Genomic DNA, 20,235 nt, shown 5'->3' with positions numbered 1-20,235 from the left:
AATAGCTGTCTAAAATTATGGTTTCTATTTAACTCTTTAAAAAGACTAGAGGCATCATGTCATGGACAACATTCAGGCCAAAGATTCAACAATATATTTTTTTCAGCCTTACCAAAAGCCCCTAAATATCACGAAGTATTGATAACCAGATGATTTTTTTCTATTCTTTTCATAAAAAAGTCTACTTTTCAAAACTGTGGAATAAAATTCTTCAAAATATGAAGTAAAATATAGGTGGCTATCTCCTTACAACATTGCCATTTAACAAACAACAACATTTTCTTCACTTCATTAATAGCAAAATTGATTATGTGACCACTCAAAGGGACAGGTTCTATTTTTTTTCCACATCACTTTATAGCTCGAATGGATATGATGCTTTACATTTTTCAAAACGCTTTCTTTCTAACAACAATAGCCACAACCATGAGAAGAAAAGTATCTCCAGTATTATCCTGCTCATTTTACAGATGAGGAAACAGATTCAGAGGGATTAAGGTCACAGTGAACATCCAAGCTAGGAGTTAAACTCATGGCTCTTATGATCCAAGTCGTCTTCTATTTTTGCTAAGTGGTACCTGCCCTACTGAGGATGTTCCACAAATACAATCATATAAAACTTAGCTAGGACCAGAAAAAAATTAGGACCAGCACAGATAATTTGAGCTGCTGGCAAGCAGGAATTTTTATAGAAATGAAAAAAAAAAGATGTCAATCTTCGCAGTTCACTATAACTATTTAAACTAATGATAGCAGCTGCCATCTGATCCGGCACTACTCAGAAACTTTTGGCAGACATTAGAAATCTGGGAGAAATGAAAGGTACTCGTAGAATTTATTTTTTAGGTGCAATGATAGATTCAAACTCTACAAGGCAGTTTGGACTATTTTTTTAAAAAAAGTTTTACATGGCATGTTACATAGCACAGAGTTTGGTCCTGACTAATTAAATGGCTTGGCAACATCTGATGATGCACTGATATATGCCTCATAGATATTGGGGCTGCTTGGAAAATGGATCTCTAAAAGTAGATGATTATACTACTGGGTTAATACCCTGACATCTCCTAGTTCGGATCATGGTTATTAAAAATGGCCAACAACTCTGCTCCAATCTACCCTCCATTCAACCACTCAAGTGATTTTCCTAAAGTGCAGGTCCAACCATGTCACTCCCCCTACTCAATAAACTTCGGTGGCTCCCTACTTCCTCCATGATCAAATACAAATGCTCCCTTGGGCATTCGAAGCCCTTCATAACCTAGCCCCTTCCTACCTCGTCAGTCTTCTTAGACCTTACTCTCCAACATGTACTCTTCAATTTGGTAATGCTGGACTCTTGGCTATTCCATGAAAAAGACACCCCATCTCTTGATTTTCTCAGGCAGTCTCCCATGCCTGGAATTCTCTCCCTCTTTCCACTCCACCTACTTACTTCCTTGACTTTGTTAAAGTACCAACTAAAATCCTTCCTTTACTGGAAGCCTTCCCCAATCCCTCTCAATTCTAGTATATTCCCTTTGTAATTACTTCCTATTTATCCTATATATAGCTTGCTCTGTATGTTTTTGTTTGCATGTTGCCCCCTTCATAAGACTTAAGCTCCTTGAGGGCAGAGACTGTCTTTTGCCTTTTTTTGTATCACCTTTGACAGTGCCTGACACGCAGCATTTCCTTAATAAATGATTGATTGCTACAAATGAGTTGTTCAAATTTTCAAGGTAGTTTTCAGAAAAAGAAAAAACAAACAAACAAAAAAAACAACACAGAACTCTGATCTTACCAGAATTCTTTCCTGTTTGTATTCAAACTGCAGCATGCCTCTCCTTGGCCACCTGTCTAGGAAGTTGGCTGGTCAGAATAGAGTTTAACTCCTAGCTTGGATGGTCACTGTGACCTTAATCCCTCTGAATCTGTTTTCTCAGTTAGCTAGCAAAAAAGTATATCCTTTACTATAATGATAGGAATAACAGAGTAAAAGTGGCTCCTGCATTGGAAATTTTTTCTCTCTCCTGTCATGTTAAAAAAGCCCTTGCTGTTCAGGGTTCCTCTTGAAAGAGATACAACCTCAAAGAAGTTCACAAGAAAAGGCTTCTAAACGTCACATAGAATTTTCAAAGTATGGGGATATGATACTGTTGTATCCTCGTTAACTAGGGTGACAAATAGCATATAATATATGACTTTTTTTTTTTTTGGAGAGGGGTCCCTATCTGTGATTTCATCAATGAAGGAAGCTCAATGGTGAGCCTAGAAGCTTTCCAATGATGAAATTCAGAAACTTATAGTTAATTTAGAGTTTTAGAACCTTGTCTCAGGCGTGGACAGGTTAAGTGATTTGCCCACTAGCTGGCCACTCAGCTAGTTTGTGTCAAGGGCAGGACTGGAACCCAGGTCTTCCTGATCACAAGGCCAACCTTCTAACTGGTAAGTCAAAATGACTCTCATATAAACCGTATTTAGCATTTAAATGCATGCTGTAATTATACCTGAGTAGACAGTTATTTAGTACACATATAAGCCCATACACTAACAATAACAGCTGTCAACAAGACAGAATTATTCCAGGGTGAAAGTAGTCACATCTGAAAATCGCTGTTGTTATTGGCTGTGAATGACCCAGGGATAATGATGTTAACAGTGGCCCCGCTGACAGGATAAATCATCACTCTGCTACCTAAAGAAGAGGGCAAACCATCTAGATTCTGAGATCTAGTATTTCATGAACTACATATCGATGTCTTCAAGTCATATTCATCTTTAAATCTGTATAGTTAAGTTTGAGATTACTCTTTCAGGTAAATTATAATTACTACTGAGGTAATAACTTTAAAAAGATTGTTGCTTTTGTAATTAAAAAAAAAACAAACCCAGAAGCAGAATAGCCCCCTTGAAAAATGAAAACAATCACAGTTGTCTGAGTTGTAAAATACTGGCACATGGTAATAATAGGTGACCTAAAATGCATCAATTTCTCATTTAGCTTATTGTTGGGCATGACTGTAAAATAATATTTATGAAATACCTGCTTACTATGCTCAGAGTTGTTGTAGTCAGGAAACAAGAGGAAATAATTCACTAGACTTCAGATTTTTATTTAATACTCTGAACACAGGGCTCTAATATACTCAAGTTGCATTAGTTACTAATCCATGTGCCAAAAACTTAGGGTTCTCTTTATCTGAAGTAATGCATGGAAGGTCATACATCTTGGCTCAATACCCTGCTGACTTACTCAATGAAAATTTGGCAGGGCTACAGCAGCTTTCTATTTTTTTTCTGCGAAGGTTGGACCCAAAGCAGTGCTCCAGGCAGGGAATTTATGTAAATGGGTAAGCTCTCTTGCTAAGTATATCTCTGCCAGATTCACCCTAGCTATAGTACATGACCATAGACTGCAGACCTCCTGAAGGCTAATTTTAAGTTACAAGAGGATGCCTTAAAATCAATCAACATCTAACAAATACAAACTGGAACTAATTTCTTTTTGCCTACTTTAAAAAAATGCCTTCACTCGGAAGAAAAAACAACTCTGTAGCCCTAAACAAATGTGTAAAGCCATATTGAGTTTCTTAAGTTTATTGGCTATTGGCCTGGAGACAGAAGAAAGGATGTAACATAGTCAAGATATCTATGTCTGCAGTAGATTATTCATTCCTACGTTTATATATAGTCCAATGAAACGCAGTCATGTTATAATCACTACCACCATCTTTAACAAATATTTACTGGGTTCCTACTGAATCAGGCATGGTATTGGACAATGTGTTGGCCTTCAAATTATTAAGAAAACCTGAGTTTAAGTCCTGCCTCTAAAAATATTATCTGTATCGCCTTGGGCAAGTTGTTTATTAACCTCTGGCAAGTCACTTAACCCTGTTTGCCTCAGTTTCCTCATCTGTAAAACGGGCTAGAGAAGGAAATGGCAAACTACTTCAGTACCTTTGCCAAGAAAACCCCAAATAGGATCATGAAGAGTCAGACATGACTGAAAAACATGGAACAAATAAGCTATAGAGCACATATCAACCTGCACAGGTAGTGGGAGTTTCCTCACTGGAAGATTCCTATAAGAGGTATTATCATGAAACAAAACTATGTGTAAAATGCCATGGAAGGCACTTGGGAATGCAAAAACCCAGCAATCCTTTCTATCATCAATGTCAAGCCAAATGATTTCTCTTCTAGTACATCTGGGATTCTTTTTAGAATGAACCATGACCACCAGGTAAAAGAATGATCTCCCCCCACCCTTTTTTTTTTTTTAGCAGAAGGCTGCCACACAGTTTGCAACTTATAAATCTTGACTGGTTAGTGCGAAGATTCACCAAAACCATTCAGCTGGCTCACCAATGCCCTGGAGAGGATCTGCCTGTAATTGCTGTTTTCCCCCCTACTGTTTTAAAAATCATCTTCTATTGCTGCTGTTATCACTTTTATCCATGCCCTTCATTTACTTCCCTTGCCTCTGGTTCATATTTCTTTTTTTCTTTTCTTTGCTTCTTAAATTCTGCACAATCTTTTTTTCTGTTGAGGCATCTGTTCCCATTTCTTCTGACTTTCCACAGGAATAAACAGCACAGCCCCAGCCTGGTGCCAATCTTCTCTTTTAAAATTCATTTGATGACTGTCTTCAGCTACTGGCAGCACCCCCACTTTTTCTTTGTGCATCTGATTGACCCTTTCAAGCTTCTCTTCAGCTATATTTAATTACAATTTGTGATTTGTGATCACACTAGATTATCCATGCAGCTTTTCTAGTCTGTGTGAAATTATCACTTGATTTGTGCTTTAAAAAAAAAAGGGAAGTGATTTCTCTATAATGTGGATTCTGGAGGAGGTGTGGAATTATAGCTGTAAAGGAAACACAGTCACTATGCTTACAGTTAATTACTTGATAAATCACACCATGACTTGTTGAGTTTTTCTTCTTTCTATAAAGAGAGAGACAGAGAGAGAATGAGAGCAGAAACAGAGAAACCAGGAGAGGAAGAGGCAGAGAGAGACAAGACAGAAAAAGACAGACTTCACTGACGCTTCGCTGGCTACAATTAGGAACAAGGAAATAGGCCACAAAAAATCCATTATACTTTTGGAGGAGCTCTCTCATCATAACAACCCGTGTGAAAGATGGGTACTATGACCCTCTTGTGAAAAGGAGAAACACAAAGCATTATATATTTATAAAGGGCTCCCCTGTCTGTCTCTTCCTGGTATTGTGAAATGATCTTGGGAGGAGTGTGGGAAATGCAAAATTACTATGAACCAAGCTTCCTAGGAATCACAAAAGAGATAGCAAAAGACCACTCTATTAACCTCAAGAAGACAAGAGTCAGCAGAGCTTTATATATTAAAGCCAGACTGCCATAACTAATTAAAAAATAAATTCAAATTCTGTTGGTGCTACACCTGGTAATTATGTTAACTAGATTTTACAGCTCCCTCTCTCCCAGTAAGACATGGTTTCCAAACTATTTTTATTCTTTACACAGGCATAAAGAGGATATAAAAATATGCAATCAAATCAATAAATATGTACTGAATACCTAACCTGTGCAAGACAGAGTAATGAATAACCAACACTAACAACCAACAATAACAAAAACCATCCTCCTTCTCCCGGGGGTGAAAGATAAGATTTTTTATTAAATCATGGAGAATCATTAAGTATTTAAGAATCATTGGAGTTGTGTCCTGCCTTGGAGGCATAGGGATGGGATAAATAACTTCCTGAGATCTTTTCTAGTCCTTTGATAAAAACAAAACAAACAATTAAAAAAAACTAAACAAACAAAAAAAGAACCCACCAAAACCCAAAACAAAATAGAAGTCATGGTTTTGAGTCTTGCCAATATGTCTCTGGGGAAGATACTTCACCATGCAAGTGTCATGTTGTTATTAGCGCTCTCTCTTTCGTGTGTGTGTGTGTGTGTGTGTGTGTGTGTGTGTGTGTGATTTTTTTTTTCCTTCCTTCTCTGATCCTCACCAAACTCCAGCTTTTAATCTTTCTCTGGGGACTTCTTTCCTTGGATCTTCCTGACACTAATAAAAACATTTACATAGAGAACTCACTATGTGCCAAGCGCCGTGTCAAAGAATTTACAATTATTATCTCTTTCGGTCCTCCCAATATGCCAAGGATGTAGGTGTTTTTATCATCTCCATTTACAGATGAGGAAACTGGAATCAAAAGTTAAGAGACTTGCCCAGGGTCACACAGCTACTTGAATTCAGCTGGTTCTGATTCCAGGCTCAGTGTTTCTTTTTCTTTACTCTTCCTGACTTATCTTCTCCATTAAGCCTCCCTAACCACTCTTCCTTTAACCTGTGATTTCTCTTTTCCTTCTTTCTTTCTATAAGCAATACTCAAAACAGAAATACTATCAGAGGTAGGTGAAGTGGGAAAGAAAAACCAAAATTTTAGAGGCAGAGAGGCCATCAAGGGAGCACCTTAGCCGAGGTATTGCTCATCCTGATTTAGAGTTAATAGCTAACTTTTGTATGGCACTTTAAGGTTTGCAAACTGTTTTACAAATATTACCTTGCTTGATCCTTACAACAGCCTTGAAGTTAACTGAATTGGCCAGAGTCACACAGCTAGTGAAGTATCTGAGGGCAGATTTGAACCAAGGTCTTCTGTACTCTAGGTCCAGGGCTCAATCCATTGTCCTACCTAAGCTGCCTTTTAAGATACTGAGCTTCAGAAAATCACAGGCTTACTAAGGGGATGCGGAGCTCTTGCTTCCTAATTTAGTGTTGTTTTTTTGCTATATACAACCATGTTTTGACTATCAGTTTTAAAGACTATAATGAAATGCCAAACTACACCTTCTTCCTATCTGCACCAAACAAGATTATGTATTTTGATTTTTTTTGTACAGATACTCAATTTTATTGATTATTCATTTCCCCCAATAAACAAAATGATGTTGTTAATCTTATCATTCATATTTTCAAAATGACAGGTTGTAAAAGGATGAATGAAAAAGAATTTACTGAGAGCCAAGTACTGTGTTAAGTGCTGGTAAGTGAAATTAGCCCTTCCCTCGAGTTTCTTATCTAAGGAGAAACGGAGTATTTGGAGTCTGAGGAGACCTGGGTTCAGATTCTGGCTCTCCCATTTATCACTTCTGTGTAAACTTGGGAAGGTCACAATATCTCCACACTTCACTTTTCTCATCAAAATGAAGGGGTTGGGGTAAATGACCTTCAAGGTAACATTTAGCTCTAAACCAATAATCCTCTGATGTAATCTGTGTTATGTAAACTTACTTTCATCCTTTCAGAAATACCTTTTGAATGAATGAATCTGTGATCTCATCAAAGTAACTAAAAATCTGAAAAACTGATTATTTTATAGTGTTGGTGATGCTTCAAAATTTTCTCTCTTTGTTTCTTGTGTATTGTAAGAATACGTGTGGATCTTCTTTTCCCATGAGTTAGAAAGATGTTCTCAAGTTTTTCTTGGATTTATGATTTTTTCTTACAATGAGATACTAAAAATGGAAATGGTCTATTAGAAATTACCTCATTACTTAAAAAATGTTAAAAATTGTTTTAACATATAATTGGGGGGAAATAAAATATTATTAATTTTTTAAAAAGATCTATTAAAATCACCTAAAAAATAACATATTATAGTAAAATGTAAGAAGTAGTGTGCCCTAGTTGACAGAAATCTGGCCTCTGAATTAGGAAAGTCCATGTTCAAATTCCACCTCTTGCACTTACTGGGGTGACCCAGGGCAAGTCACTTATTCTCTTAGAGCCCTAGGAAATTCTGTAAGACTGTAAATGGCAGGGCCACTTGCATTTCCTCATTGTTTGCTCCCTGTACCAAGAAAATTACAGGTTTAGTGGGGGAAAAAATAAAACTACATAAAAATTAAAGAGAAAGATGATAAAAATGGAAAAAAAAAGAAAGTCAACATCTTCTTACTTTTTAAAATTAGTTTCGCAAATTAATGATTGGGTCAAATGTTCACCAACTTTAGATTTCACCTTTGAAGACAATCTAAAGGACATCTAAATGTATATACACATATACAAACACACATGTGTGTATATATCATGTATACATATATGCCATATACTTATCTATCATATGCACATATATAATATATGCATTTATGTGTATGTGCATATATGATATTCATACATGCCCCATCACAAATATGTAACTTTAATTATAAAGTGCTTTCTTCAATTCAATTAATCAGACATTCATTAAGCACCTATTGTATACAAGATACTGTGCCAGTTGCTAGATTTACAAAGACCAAACATGGAACAGTTCCTCAATAAGCTTATATTCCAGTGGGAGCACACATTATACACAAAGTACAAAAATACTGAGTATATACAAGTCGCTGTTCAGTCATTTTCAATTGTGTCCAACTCTTCATGACCCCACTTGGGGTTTTCTTGGCAAAGAGATTGGAGTGGTTTGTCATTTCTTTCTTCAGCTCATTTTACAGATGAAGAAACGGAGGCAAATGGGGTAAAGTGACTTGCCCAGGGTCACACAGGTAGAAAGTATCTGAGGGTGGATTTGATCTTAGGTACTCCTGATTCCATGCCTGGCACTCTAGCCACTGCACCACCTAGCTGCTCCTAATAAACAGCTATTCCAAGAGGGAGAAAATACCAACTGCATAGTTCATTAGAGACATTTTCCTCAGACTTAAATATTACATGCTAGGCTAAACGTCAGAAAGAAAGTCGGACTATATATAAATGCTTCCTCTAAATAGGAGAGAACAGAATGGGAAACACCAAATCTACTTAATTCAATCAATTAACATGTAATAATTAATTGCCTATTAATATGCCACGTACTGCCCATATAAAAATAAAAGTGAAGCTTTAGCCCCTGCCCTCAAGTGGTTTATATTCAATTAGGAGAGAAAACATACAAATATACAAGTGTGTGCATGCATGTACACCCACAAAAAAAAAGCAGGAAGTATAATCAAAAAACATTTCTTACTTTTCTTTTCTTTCTAATTTTACCTCTCTACAAGTGCATGGTTCAAAGAAGACAATGTATAGGACTGGTTAAAAACTGTAAACGACCATAACTACAATAACAAGCTGTACTTATCCCAACAGAATGGCTATTTGAAAACAAACAAAAACCCCAAGTTTTGCTGACATACAAAGGTCATAGCTTACAATAGCTTGATTTAAACATATTTCAAAATAAAGTTTTGATCAGCTTGCATAAGCTCAGTTTTTCTAACTTTTTTAATCAATGCAAATGTGAAATATGGTTTCTTTCTTATGTTTTATTTTTTTTGGAGTGGCTTTATTTATTCCAAACCCTAAAATAAGCACAGTCCTCAAACTTTCATGCCCATTAGTAACTAGGCTGGCAACTTCTGCTTTCAGGTACATAGTACAACTGGGGTGGGGAGGTTTTCCCTATTATGGAGATAAAAACAAACACAACTGAGGAAATTTAAACGAATTTCTCTAAGTCACACATGATGAAAGTTGTCATTTGAACCTAGGTTTCTTGAACCCAAGTCCAATACAATTAACAGTCTGGAATAATTGGCCAAATGGTTTAGCGGAAAAAGTGATTAACTTGTCAGAAAGCCTCAGTTTCCTCATCTGTAAAATGAGGAAATTAGATTGGAAAAAACCCCAGGTTTTCCCCCAGCTTTATAAATACTATAACACACCTCTTAAAAAGTTTTAATATACTGAAAACAGACGTTAAATATTATCTTTTAAAATTTTTCTAATACACTAAAGTGCTGTAATAATCTATTAAAATTATCTAAAAATCCATTTACTTTCATTAATTTTCTGAAATTAACTACATGAATTCTCACTATATGTATAAAGCCAGGAATGGACAGACTAAACCCTTCAAATTTGGAAATTAAAGCACTGATTTAAAACATTCAGATTTTCTTGTTCTAAACAGGTTTCATTTTTATGGAGCTTCAGGAGTGAGGGCAGTTCCTTGGTAAAAACACAAACTTTAAAAAGAAAAACAGCTGACAACCCTCTTAGGGCAGCTCAGAAAAGCAACGGCTTCCTTAAAACAGATGTGCTGGCACCACACACATGTCACACCCAATTACTGCATAAATTTCTAAAACTTGATTGCAAGCAATTTTGTCTAATAATTATTGAGGGTTCTACAGCAAATTTTAATTAAAATATTAAGGACTCAAAATTTCCTCAAATACATTTTGAAAAGTATAGCATGAGGACAATAGTTTCTCAAAGGAAATTGGCAATCTATTGGTTAAATAAATCTATTGCTTAAATAAAATTTTCCAGTGCAAATTAGACCTTTAATTGGAAGGAGAAAAATTATGTGCTTATTACTTTTTAATTTTATTTTTAATTTATGGAATAAAACAACCATTTCCATAATACAGTACAATAAAAAACTATGATTGTACATGAAACTTGCAAGTCTACCATGTGCAACTTGCTATTTCTTTCAAATAAAACAAAATTATCATGTAAAGTTTTTCTTCTCTCCCCTCCACCCTCCCAGAGATGCCTGTTACTTTAAATAAATGCTTGTTGAATGAACTGAATATTATGTCTGTATTTAAGACCAACATATCACACGACCTACCCACATACATGAGTACCTACACAAGAGAAAGTTCCTCTTTTTAATAAGAAACCAGCCCCAAAATTCTATGTGGCCTTCAATGTCAGTATGGGAATGCATATAGTGTTTAGATTAGAAGGCCTCTCTTGATAAATACGACTTCAATACACGGCTTCTTTTTTAAATTACTTATAAATCAAAAATAAAATCAATATGTTATTTCTAAACACTAAATTCACATTTATGAGCTATACTCAATAACCATCTTCAAAAGCACTGCAAACAGATGATAAAACAAATGTAAACAAATGCAAAAAGAAAAAAAGAGAGGGAGTCAACTCTTGCAAATATCACAGGAAAAAGAACTTGTTTACTCACAGCAGTGTGCTGCTGTACCTTATGCTGAGGTACAATATGGCAGCCAAGCTCCCTCTTCATTCTCTAGATTCAGAGAATTTACTGTTCTTTGTCCAATCAAAATGAAAAAAAAAAACAACTAAATCTCTTTCACTCTCTGTCCCCCATCAGACGGATGGATGTGCCACAAGTGCCAAGGGCAAGAACAGTTTCGGTCTTTCACCTATGACATTTTGTATTGTGTTAAGTTGATTTTCTATCTAGGGACTGAATACTTTCAAGAAGGGAACATATGCCTCAGACACTTGACACTTACTAGCTGTGTGACCCTGGGCAAGTCACTTAACCCCAACTGCCTCACCAAAAAAAAGAAAATTAAATTTTAAAAAAAGGGAATATATCTCGAACTACTGGAAAATAATTAAGTCTAAAAGGAAGTAATATTTTGTCTATAAAGAGATGTATATCTATGTGTATATAAATACAAACACACACACAAACCTTCAGTGAATGTGTCTTTGGCCACAAAAATTTCATTATAAGACAACGTATTTATTATTTCCTTATGAAATACAATTTTCTTAGCACAAAATGAATGGACAAATGTTTGTTGAATCTTTTAAAAAAACTGGACTGAATTCTAATTTGATAATACACATAGCAATAAAGAAAATACTGTGACATGAGATTAGAATTTTGGAACTGGGAGGGAGTTCAGAATCTCTTGGTCCAATCTCTTAACTTTATGGGTGAGGACCACATGTGTACGAGGTCACACAGGTAATGCCGTGGCCAGGATTAAAATCTGAGGGTTTTGACTTTCTAGACCAATAACTTTTCTACCACATGGCGCCCATTTGCTCAGTGATCAGTTCAGTGGCAGAAAGAGGTTTGTCTTTGCCTATATAAGCAAATTATAGAGTCTATTTACTTCCCATTACACATAAAATCTTGTTGAGGAAAACCTAAAATATAGTTAAGGGGGCAAAAATAATGAGACCACGTTGCCGAAAGCCCTGACTTCTGGGAGTAGAGGAGTACATAATACTAGATAATAATAATAATAATAATAACTGGTGTCCATTTATTTATTTATTCATTTGTTTGATTTGCAGGGGGGAAGGCAGGGCAATTGGGGTCAAGTGACTTGCCCAAGCTCACACAGCTAGTAAGTGTGTCAAGTGTCTGAGGCCGCATTTGAACTCAGGTCCTCCAGACTTCAGGGCCGGTGTTCTACTCACCGCACCACCTAGCTGTCCCATAACTGACGTTTATAATAGTACTTTAGATTTTGCAAAGTGCTTTGCAGACTGACCCTCAATGGATCTCCAGAAAAACACCGTGAGGTAGGTACTGCAGGGCAGTCACTGTTATCCCCATTTTACATTAGAAAACCAAGAGTCAGAGAGATGAAGTGATTTGCCCAGAGTCACACAACTAGTGTCAGAAATGGGGTTCAAATCTAAGGATTCCTGATTCCAATTCCACTATCTGCTATGGTATAAAAGTCTCCCTACTAGTGCAATGTGGAAATCAGTGGAAAACGAGATAGCCTCTTCCTTCCCTTCTCCAGACTGGTGCTAAAAATTACTTGAAGAGCTTAATAAATATCAAATCAATTCATAAATTTCTTCACCATCACCCCATTCTTTAACAACACACACACTTTATTCAGGATGCTTTCGATGCCCATCAAAGACAGCCCCAAATGTGTTAGAACTGGGGGACCCATTCCCCTTGTCGTGATCTGGGTCCTATACCCAGGGACAGACACGGAAAAGGGACACCTTTTATTTTATACTCTGCTTTAACCTACTATCATTTATAAGAAAACACTCTGTATACAGTCGACTTCATAAATGCTGCTTACTGACTGAAAGATGAATCATTTACCTGACTCCTGGAGATAACGATATACCAAAAAATTCACTTCGTCGCTGGTTATGCTCATCTTAGCCCCACCTCAAAATGATGAGGTTTATATGAAGTGTGATCCACCCTCTGTTAAAAAAAAGGAGAAAAAAGAACAGCGATTGGTACACTACCTCCTCTGATTGTTTGTACTTTAGGAATTATGGAGGAAAACGAGAGGCATGAGTATGTACACACATTAAAATGATTAGTGTCTGACATGAAAGTATCTACTCAGTTCATAATTCCCATTCTGGGATGTTCCTTGTATATGCCCAGATAGGCTCCACATTGAGGTTCTGTATCGTTAATAAGAAAAGTCTGTATTTCCAAAGTATAGAACTCGGTAAGAAATAAACCCCACCACAAAAAAAAGAAATTTATAAGCAATGAAGATTGAAAACAAACTAATAAAAATTATGTTTTCACTGGGCTTTGTAGATTAATACACTCCAGAATGACCATTAAAATAGTACTTTCAAACGTCTGCATGCAGATGGCGTTGTGTTCGGCATGAAATAGTTTTCTGGCCAGTATTTTTATTACACAAGATAAATGATAACATAGAGATATATTACTGCCCCCTCCCCCCTTCTAGAACACACGCTAAAACTGAGATAACATTTTCCTAAGGGCACACAAAATGATAACATCTCAATGCTAAATGACACCAAAGGCCATCTAGTCCAATTTGTTCACATGGGAAAAATTAATCTCCTCTAAGCATAACAGGCAAATGATCCTCCAAGTGTTCCATCTGAAGTTCTCCAGTGGAAGGAAACCTTCTCAAGCAGTTTATTCAGGCAGCTCCAATTATCAGAAAATTTTCCTCACATAAAATCTAAGTCCATCTCTCAGCATCTTCCACCCATTAATCCTAGGTCTGCCCTCTGGGCCTCAGACAAACAAGTGTAATCCTTCTTCCAAGCTTCAAATGCTTAAAGAAACCTGTCCTTATTCCCCCTAAGTCTTCCCTTCTCCGGAATAAATATTCTCCATTCCTTTAACATGAGCTTCACGTGTGACAAGAGCATGAGGCCCTTCAGCATTCTGTTTACCCTCCTCTCGACACACTTCAGCCTATCGAACCTGTCTTAAACTGGAGAGCCCCAAACTGAACAAAACACTTCGAACGTGTATGGCCTTGGCAAAGCAGAGCAGGAATATCACCTTCCTAGTCTTGGATGATGCCTCTTAATGCACGTCAAGTTTACATTTTGGGCTGCCACATTATGGTGCTGCATTCTACTGAGCTTATTATAGCATGCTCATGAATCTTGCCTGGCCCCCTCAATCTTATACTTACAAAGGAGACATTTTTTAACTCAAGTACAAAACTCAACATTTATCTTTACGTCATTTCATCTGATTAAATTCAGTCCAATGTTCAGATCTTTGGGCATCTGTCACCCTACATGTTGGCTATCCATCCTACCTTTGTGTCATCTGAATATTTGATAAACGTGTGATCTGTGCCTTTATCCAAGTCACTGATCAAAGTATCAAACAGCATGGGGGACCAAGCACAGATACCTGAGCCATATTCTACAGACTTTCTTCCCAGGAAAGCTCTTCTGGTTTCATCCTCCAACTAGCTCTGAAGCCACCCAACTTCACCTTTTGTCTAACCCTACATCCTTTGGTCCTATCCATAAGAATATCATGAGAAAGTCAAATGCTTAACTAAAATCTAGGAAAACTATAAGCATGACATTCCCTAATATCAGTCTAGTAACTAGTTTAGGAAGGGAAATAAAATTAGTCCACTAATCCTTATAAGTCCAGTCATCAATCTAGGAAAGGAAGATTAGCCTCCCATGACCTACTCTTAAAGGTATGCTGTGCTCTGTGATCACTTCTACCTTTTCTAAAGGTTCACTAACCATCACTTTAATAACACATTCTAAAATATTATCAGGAATAAAACCCATACTCTCTGGCCTATAGTTTCTATATGTTATTCACTTCTTTTTATTATGTATGTCAATTCCGTATCATTTACATTAATGAAATGTGTCAGGAAAGTGGGGACTGGCCATAGGTCAAAGGCATGGATAATCTAAATGTACTTAATATTACTGCATATTTAATATTGTTTAAATTTCATTTGATATTGCATACTTTACAATTACATTTGTAAATATTATACAAAATCCTCTTTGTTTCTGATAAATGGGAAAATAATAGCATAGACATTGGAGACCGAGTTTGAACAGAAAAGCACAGAGCACTCCACACAGAAGTGAAAGATGACTGAGATTGTACACCAGGTCAAGGAAAGGTCCTATACCCATACAGGGCCCTGTAACCTCATGCAGGCTGTAGAACTGGTAGTTCTGTTGCACGTTCCACAGCTTCCTGTCACAGACCCAGGATGGACTGAGCAGGGGACTTATACCTAGGGGTGTCTCTAGTGTGAACTAAGTTTATAGGTCCTAGACTGTCACTCTGAACCAACAGAACCTTCCAGCTAGCTGATAATGGCCGAGTCTATCTTGAGTCTACTAGAACTTCCCACCAGAGGCAAGCCCACAGGAATGTTTTTAGTTAAGGAATTTGCTGAGCTCAGACGAGGAAAGAAGCCATCAGATGCTGTCCTGTATCAGACCACTTTGGGAGCCCTGAAAGCTGGCAGGCCTCTGTCCTGAGCTGTCACTGGGATCATCGTAGAATAACACAAAACTCAGTACCCTAAGAAAACAAAAGAATGACCTTAGAGGACAAAAACTGAGCTCAGACACCTCCCTCAGAGGTGTCCAGAGTCTGGTCCTAAGATCAAGCCTCCAGCCAGGAAGTAGACAAACAAAAATAGAATTCCACCATTAAAAACAATTACAGTGACAGGGACCCTTAAGACACAAACCCAGGAGAAAATGACTCCTAAACATCTACAATCAAAATATGAAAGAAAATATGGCTTAAGCATAAGCAACTAGATATCCTGGAAGATATAAAACAAGAGTTTTTAAATAGTTAAAAATGATTTAAAAAACCAAATATGAGTACTAGGAGAGAAATGAAAAAAGAAAGAGCTATGGAAGAAAGATGTGGAAAGAGAATTAGTAGCTTGGGACAAGAGACAAAAAACCCTGCCCAAGAAACAAGCATCTTGAAAATTAAGAATTGACCAAATAGAAGCTAATGACGACATGAGAAAATAAGAAATATTAAAACAAATTCAAAATATTGAAAAAATAGAAGAAAGTGTAAGATACATCATAGCAAAAAAAGACTTGAAAAGCAGAATAAGAGATAATTTAAGAATTATTAGACTTCCAGCCATGACAAAAAAGGGAGCCCAGACATAATATTTGAAGAAATAATAAAAGACAGTCCAAATCTCATTGAACCAGAAGACAAAATGGAAATATAAAGAATCTACTGATTATCCCATGACAGAAACCACAAAATGAAAACCTGCCCCTGAGGTTTCTCTTAGATTTTGTTGACCTTAAAATAAGAATGGAAAGGAAGAGGGGCAGCTAGGTGGCACAGTGAGTAGAGCACCAGCCCTGGAGTCAGAAGGACCTGAGTTCAAATCCGGCATCAGACACTTGACACATGTACTAGCTGCGCGACCTTGGACAAGTCACTTAACCCCAATTGCCCTGCCAAAAAACAACCAAAAATATAAAAAAAAAGAATGGAAAGGAAGGGGAAGAAGAATATAATAGGGAAGAGAAGGAAGGAAGGAAGGTTAAGGGAAAATTACCTCACATAATTGGGGTGTGCTTATACAAACAAGAAGGAAGGGAAGAACAGAAAACACTTGAATATTACCCTCACTGAAAAAGGAAGGGAAGGAGGGAAGCACTCGTGCACACGTGCATGCACAGATACACGACTACAGAAATACATTTCACTCAACAAAGAATCAAGAGAGAAAGGGGAGAAGGGAAAAAGAGGAACAAGAAGGAGGATATATGAAGGGAGGGATTAATCTGAAGCAAAACAAATGGTAGGTAAATTTTGGAGAGAGATTTAAAAGAAAAGAAATAAAGGGGGGGAACCCTATTATTGGACTCTGGGTGAAGGAGAGATAAAGAGCAAGCATATTACAACAAACCTAGAACACTAAAACTAAACTCACTCCTCTCTTCTTTATAAAAAGAAGGAAAAATATAAGAGAATAGGATAGAGGGAAATATACAATCAGACCTGCGATTATAAATAGTATGAATTCAACTATAAAATTTAATAGGATTGAATGGATTAGAAAACAGAAACAAAAAATATGATACAAGAAAAACAAAAAGAAGCTGTAGCAAAATTTATTATACTCAGGAATGTGTTGGAGTCAACTTTTCCCAGCTCACGAGAGCTGATTGTTAAATTTTCAGTGTAAGCATTTATACCTTGGAAAAAGGTAAATGCAACAAATCAGGGCTTGTCTTACTGTTTTGTTGGTTGTATAGAAAATGACGGTTGTTAGAAAAGTGACAGGGAAAATGTAAATAATGCAAAGTCTATTTTAAAGTGTGTCACGTGCGTGTGTATATGTGTGTGTGTGTGTGTGTGTGTATGTTTTGTTGTTATTGTTATTTTTGGAGTACTGGGTTAAATGAAAGACGTTGAACTGCACCATATCATACAATTTAACTTTACAAAATTACATGGTCAACAGTTGACACATTTCTTGTTCATTCTAAGAGTTATTGCAGTTGAAATCACACTTTAAAATTTGTTAAACAACATAAGTTAAACTTAATTTCATAATTTACCTTATTTTCCAAAATAAAGGCCTTGTTCATTATTTTCTTTCTTGGAGTTGTCGGTCCCTGTTTTAAGTGGATTCAATGGCACTTAAAGAGGAGGACCTCTTGTATTATATGTGTTAATAAAACTGGTTTTAAACAAATATAAACACAAATGAAGGCTATCCCCTTCGATAAATTAATTGTAGAGGTTAAACATTTATTCCAATGATGTTTCTTGAGCCTACAAATTTTTCTGGAATTGCTCATTTGCATTTCCTTCAGAATCTATATCTCATTTTTTTAATTAAAAAAATTTAAACGGTACATACAATTAAAAAAACCTTATAAAACAAGGGGCTTGATCTTACAGAAACCTTCAATCTTTAACAAAGCCTGACCAAACAAATGGGTCAATGAAGAAGGGGAGAAGCTTCTGTTTTTCTTTTTTTCTTTCTGAGTCAGTCAGTCAACAAGCATTTATTAAGTGCTAACTTTGTGTTAAGTGTAGGGAATACAAATAAAGGCATCTACACAGTTCCTGCCCTTCAAGGAGTTCACATTCAAAGAGGGCAAAGAAAATGCACACAGCTATGGATACACATGATTTATACAGGGTGAATTGTAATCTCAGAGAAAGGAAGTGGAGTTGAGGGTATTGGGAAAAGGTCTTTGGCAGAAGGTAGATTTGAGCTAAGTCTTGAAGGAAGTGAGGAAGCAGAGATGAGGAAGGAAGACCTTATAGCCATGAAAGACAGCTGGTGAAAAGGCAGGGTGAAAAGACATCCAAAAAAGGGGGAAAGGACCTATCTGTACAAAAATATTTATACTAGCTCTTTTTGTGGTGGCTGGGAATTGGAAATCAAGAGGGTGCCCATCAATTGGGGAATGGCTGAACAAGCTGTGGTATGTGATTGTGCTCTAAGAAATGACAAGCAGGATGATTTCAGAAAACCCTGGAAAGACTGACATGAACTGACACAAAGTGAAGTGAGCAGAACCAGGAGAGTGTTGTAGACAGTAACAGCAATACTATAATAAGAAGACCTGTGAATGACTTAGCTATTCTCAGCAATGTGATGATCCAAGACAATCCCAAAGGACTCATGATGCAGTGTGCTATCCAACTCCAAAGAAAGAACCGATACTGTCTGAATACAGACTGAAGCATGCTACTTTTCTCTTCCTTCCTTCCTTCCTTCCTTCCTTCCTTCCTTCCTTCCTGTCTTCTTGTACAAAATGACTAATATGGGAATGTTTTACATGACTGCATATGTATAAACTATATTGGACTGCCTACCGTCTCAAGGAGGAGGGAAGGAGGCAGGGATAGAATTTGGAACTTAAACCTTTAGAAAATGTTTTAAAATTGTTCTAACATTTAATTGGGGAAAAACAAAATATATTTAAAAAAAAGAAAGAATAGGCAGGGAGTCAGGAGTTAAAGGGTCAGCAAGATGGTTGGTATCACTGGATCATAGAGTACATGGAGTAAAGTGTAAGACTATAAAGGTAAGAAGGGGCCAGGTTGTGAAGGGCTTTAAAAATCAAAAAGAGAATTTTATACCTGACACAGGCAGAAACAGGGAGCCCCTGAAGTTTATTGAGAAGGGAGAGGAGGAATTCCTTTCCTTTTAATATCAACAATAATAATGGCTGAAATTTATAAAGTGCTTCAAGCTTTGCAAAACACTTTCCATATCATCTCATTTGATTCTTGATTATTATCTCTATTTTGCAGAGGAAAATGAGTCAGAGGTTAAATGATTTGTCTAAGACACTTGGTAACTGTCTTAGTCAGAATTCAATCTCAGGTCTTTCTGATTTCAAGTCTAGTGCTCTATCTACTGAGTCACCTTTAGGGATTCAGCCAGGGATCATGATTATAGGATTTAGAACTGGAAGGGATCTTGGAGATCACGGAGGGAGCAAGGAAGGAAAGAAGGGAGTGAGGGAGGGAGGAAGGAAGGAAGGAAAGAAGGGAGTAAAGGAGTGAAGCAAGGACAAAGGAAGAGAGGGAGGAAGAGAGGAAGGAAGGAAGGATGGAAAGAAGAAAGGAATGAACGAAGGAACAAAGGAAGGAAGGAAAAAAGGAAAAAAGGAAGGAAAGAAGAGAGTGAGGAAAGGAGGGAGGAAGGACTGCTATGAGAAAAGTACTCTGTAAACCTTTTCAAAACACGATGTACATGTGAGTTACTATAATTATAACCTAGCAGGGAAGATTAAAGAGGCACACAAATAAATTACATTAAGTGGGTCTTCATTTTCCATAACTATAGTAATCTCTCAGACCTGCAAAAATATTGTTCTTTGTTCTTGTAATAAGTATGTAACAAGAAGTGTGTGCATAAACAGAAATAAATCAACAGGTCTACTATGCCACATTTCCTTGCCCCCGCCCCTTCTCTCCTTATGTCAATCTCTGAATCTGAGCAAAAGTTATCATTGAAGAAAAAGATATATTTTAAAACTTTGGATTTACTCCTATGTAATATAGTCCCAAGACCTGTAGGTATGTCTTATTCATATGACAATTATATTCTTGAAAAGTCACTTATAAAAGGGATTTAGATGCACCAAGGATACTCAATTATTTTTACTAATTATTAATGGCTTTATATAATTAATACTTTTCAAAATCCTATGTCTAATCCTATCATAAAGGAAGCATTATGTCCTCATTTGGGTGTT

At 36.7% G+C, this 20,235-nt stretch overlaps 1 protein-coding gene across 3 annotated transcripts in view; it reads right to left on the bottom strand.

Annotated features, from left to right (window-relative positions):
- The window catches only part of TBL1X (transducin beta like 1 X-linked), a 377,352-nt gene that overhangs the window by 91,350 nt on the left and 265,767 nt on the right, over positions 1–20,235 (bottom strand). For all 3 annotated transcript variants that reach the window (XM_036744222.1, XM_036744224.1, XM_036744223.1), the window contains exon 5: positions 12,833–12,940. In XM_036744222.1, the coding sequence (XP_036600117.1) occupies positions 12,833–12,890 (58 nt within the window). In that variant the 5' untranslated portion in view covers positions 12,891–12,940. The remainder of the gene's footprint in view (positions 1–12,832; positions 12,941–20,235) is intronic.

Source organism: Trichosurus vulpecula, chromosome 2, assembly GCF_011100635.1.
Source record: "Trichosurus vulpecula isolate mTriVul1 chromosome 2, mTriVul1.pri, whole genome shotgun sequence".
NCBI classification, from domain to species: domain Eukaryota; kingdom Metazoa; phylum Chordata; class Mammalia; order Diprotodontia; family Phalangeridae; genus Trichosurus; species Trichosurus vulpecula.
Note: the sequence above shows the minus strand (reverse complement) of the source record. Positions and strands in the feature narration are given on the sequence as shown.